This window comes from Buceros rhinoceros, unplaced genomic scaffold, assembly GCF_000710305.1.
Source record: "Buceros rhinoceros silvestris isolate BGI_N320 unplaced genomic scaffold, ASM71030v1 scaffold33226, whole genome shotgun sequence".
Classification (NCBI taxonomy): Eukaryota; Metazoa; Chordata; class Aves; order Bucerotiformes; family Bucerotidae; genus Buceros; species Buceros rhinoceros.
In genome coordinates this window covers 468-4,325 of record NW_010418659.1, presented here as the reverse complement: position 1 = coordinate 4,325, position 3,858 = coordinate 468, and the positions used below count along the sequence as shown (strand labels likewise).

Here is a 3,858-nt window from a genome sequence, read left to right as displayed (position 1 = left end):
AAAAAAAAAAAAAAACCAAACCAACCCCCCCCCCCCCCCAAAAAAAAAAAAAAAGAGAAAACGGTGAACTCTGTGGTACCACAGCAAACCTGAATGCTGGAGTAAATTCCCACAGGTGGCATGGCAGGAATTAATAACTGGAGTTAAAGTTGGGCAAAAGCTGTTAAAGCTGTGATTCATCACAAGGCATGATTTTTAGAAGGGAGAGTGGTTGATCACTGTTACAATGTACCCAGGATTGTGGTAGATTCTCATCACTGGAAATTTTTGAGACTGCATACGTTTTTTTTTTTTCCCCCTGTAAAAGGTGCTGTTGTTCAAATAGGAATTGATGTAGAGGAACGCTATGTCTGTGGTTTTCCTCCTGACCCCTGGGATCCAAGGGAGAGCAGGGTATTTAGCATTGATCTAAGAAGGAGAGCAAACAATTGAGTTTTATATGTGAACTTATCATTTATACAGATAAACAATTTTTTCAGTTCGCCTAAGTTTCTGAAAGCCAAATGAAAACTTCTGCCATGGACAGACGACTTTCCCAGTTCTTTAATAAATTCAAAGTTATTTTTATAAGATCTAATTGCAAATCCCCCTTCTCACGGTGTGCTTAGAGTTCAGATTATCTGCCTGGGACAGGTGAAGGGAAGACTTTGATTTTCCTTTCCTTTACTGGTTCAGTAGTTAAAACTGAATACCAAGATAATTAAACCTGTAATGTCATCTCAATAGTACCACGTGCTTCAGAGAACAATCTTTCTGGCCCAAAAAGCTAATGTTAAGCAAGAAAATGTGGTGGTTTCAAGTTAGGAATATACTTCATTACAAAGAACTGAGGCTTTTTTCCAAAGTTATTATTTGGTGGGCAATTTGTATCCCTTGCATCCTTTCAAGACAGCCTGGAAAAAACAGCAGAGACAATTACTGGCTCCTCCTCAGCCCTGAATATCACTTGGTCCAACTCCTTCAAGAAATTAAGGTGTCTGAGATCATTTGGAAAGTTGCCAGACCTTGACAGACCTCTAAAAAGTTTTGAAATCTCTGGTTCAAGCATGTGTTGACCTCATCTAGAAAACAGATTTTTTGTTGAAAATGCAGCAATGAAGAAGATTATAAATAAAGCAAACTAAAACAGTCATCTATTTTACTGCCCTTAACCACTGACTACTAGATGAAGTGTCTGAGAAGCTGCAGGCATACCAAGGCAGGCAGCAGGCTGTCTGAGCTATCATTCTGCTGAATTTTAAAATAATCTTTCAGAATCAATCCTTTTTATTGTGTTTAGCAAGCTTTATTTCATTGCACAGCTTACAAAACAGCAGTTTTTGTGATTGACAAACATCAGGAAGACTTCAGGAGGAAAATGGTCTTGAAAACACTGACCCTGAGGATCTTCATGTACTTTACAGCCATAAAACTACCGATACCTGCTCTGCTTCAGTTTGTACTACAAGCAGTAGAGCAGGCACTGCTTTTCTGCAGTACATGCATTTTTATTCTCTTATTTAAAAGTAAATACATAAAAAAGAATGGATACAGTATATCACATTGTATAAAACTATGAAATGGAAAGGCAGAGTAAAATATGTGCCTATGTCTTCTGTCCCCTAAATGGGAAAGTAAGATGGGGTCCTGTAACTTATTTTAATAAAATACAGTGCGATCTGTGGACTGATGTTGGAAGTTTTTTTGTATAGAGCTTAAAGGATGTGTGTTATGAGATAAAGGGTTTAACAAAAACTAGGAAACAAAACCTCAAAGATAAGGGAGGCATAAATGGAAGAAATCCACAGAATTAAACAGGATACGATCCCCAAGTCACATAGTTGGAAAAAGAACTGCTCGATTTTAAAACCTGCAAGTCCTTGTTAATACAGATAAAAGGTTTAATAGTAATTTCAAGTATTAATAATGTTGTTTAACACTCAGAAGGATGAAATAAATTCACCAATTTAAGGGTTTTATCCTGCAAGATTTACTTACGTTACTATTCAGTCATTCCTGTTGTCACGCCATGGACTTTTCTAAGACTTCTTGTGTCAGTTGGGCTTGTGGGATAAAACACACAAGCTAACAATTTAAAAAATTAATTGTTAAAGGAATCAGCTTGTTTTGCTCGCTTGGCATTTATAATCATCCAAATGCTTTAGAAACTATACTTAGCTAAATTTGAAGATGGAGTCAAAACTGATTATTATTCTTTTACTGTAATTGAAATATTCAACATGTTTTGTAGAGCTTTGCAATATAATTAGGCAAAATATTGTATGAGTAGCTGGTATGCCAAGGACATACAATGACACCTGTGCTTGCTTCATACCCTGTACAAAATCGATACAGACATTTCGAAGGAAAATCAGTGGGCAGAAGTTCAGTTATCACGTTCACTTCACATGCGAGTGAGACTTCAGGTGTATTTATACAGCAACGTTGAGTTGTTAGAATACAACACTAAATAGCACAGGTGAGCAGGGGACACAGCTTCAGCAAGGGCTCACAAGGAGACTACCAGCTCTTCAAGACTGCTGGTTTGGTCTGTGGTTGATACTTTGTTATGTGTCCCCACTGATACTAATTTGCTGTAGTTCATTTAAAGTTAGCATGGGACAACCTAGTTATGCTACACTTGCTTCCTCAAAGTGCTGTGTTTGCATGTTGTTCTGTAAGTCATGGCGCTTTATATCCAGCACTTTGCTTACTTTCATGTCCTCTGCTTAGACACAGGTATTATGCAAGGATTTATAGTGCCTTGGCCTCTGTAACTGGTAGGAAAAAACAAACTGTAAATCTTACGCAAGACTTTTCAACTTCCTGGCAATGGGAGCGGATTACATCAGTCCCATTTACACTAAGGCCAGTTGTCAGAGGAGATGTATAATTTTACACGATAGTGGAAAATGGTCCTGGAGGCCAGATGTGTCTTGCAAGCTGTTTGTTTCATGCATTAGTATTCATAACTCCATTTCATGTAACAAACAATGGTATTCACATCCAATTCCTCTGAGTAATTACCTTGTCTCACTTTGTGTTTGTGAGCACCAGATAAAATTCCAAGGCGATACAAGGGATTTCTTTAAAATAGGACACAACAGCATGCCCTGTTGACTGAACTTTTAAAATATAGATGTACTTGTTGATATGGAATGAGCAATTATATTGTTTTAATTATTGGGGCAGTAGAACTTTAAAGCTAATGTAGAGAATTATTATGAAAAGAACTAACTGATTTTTTGGAAGATGGTTTAAAATTATTTTTATTCTTCTTAGAATAGAACAGAATAGAATAGAATATTTCCATTGGAAGGGTCTACAATGATCATCTAGTTCAACTGCTTGACCACAGGCATTTTCTAAATGACCTTTAACTATCTTACTCGGCTTTATGATGCTTACAGGAGTTCAGCCAGCTTTGCTTTATAGTTCTGCCTTATGTATGTGCTTCTAAGTCGGTGTCAGCCAAAGAAAAGGATGCTCAGTGCTCCTCTCTGTTGTGTGTTTGTGTAACTTTAATAAGACGATAACCTGTGGCTGTTCCTATTTCTCTGAGGCGAAAGCACTAAGCTTGACAAGATGCAGGTTTCCAAACTTGGCTTCGTTATGATCCTCCTTTGACATTGAACGAATTGCCTGTATTTCAGTGTTTGTGTTGTGGATAATGGCACTGTGGAGCACCTAGCTGCAGCGAAAGCAAGGGGGATGCCCTGGGAGACATGGCACTTCTATTCCTCCCTTGTCAAGAAGGCATGTTTTTAGAAGACACAGGACTGTACAGATGTCTTCTGTACATCTCCTGTTCTCCTCTTTTCTGTCAATCACCTACAAGGCAGCTTCAAAATGGAAAACACCTATTTTGCAGGTGAGTCC

The 3,858-nt window shown here is 37.9% G+C and overlaps 1 protein-coding gene across 1 annotated transcript in view; it reads left to right on the top strand.

The window, feature by feature from the left end:
• The window catches only part of MATN3 (matrilin 3), a 15,517-nt gene extending 14,299 nt beyond the window's left edge, over nt 1–1,218 (top strand). Inside the window, 1 exon segment of the mRNA XM_010138628.1 lies at nt 1,163–1,218. Within this exon segment, the coding sequence (XP_010136930.1) occupies nt 1,163–1,218 (56 nt within the window).
• Nucleotides 1,219–3,858: the final 2,640 nt, after the last annotated feature.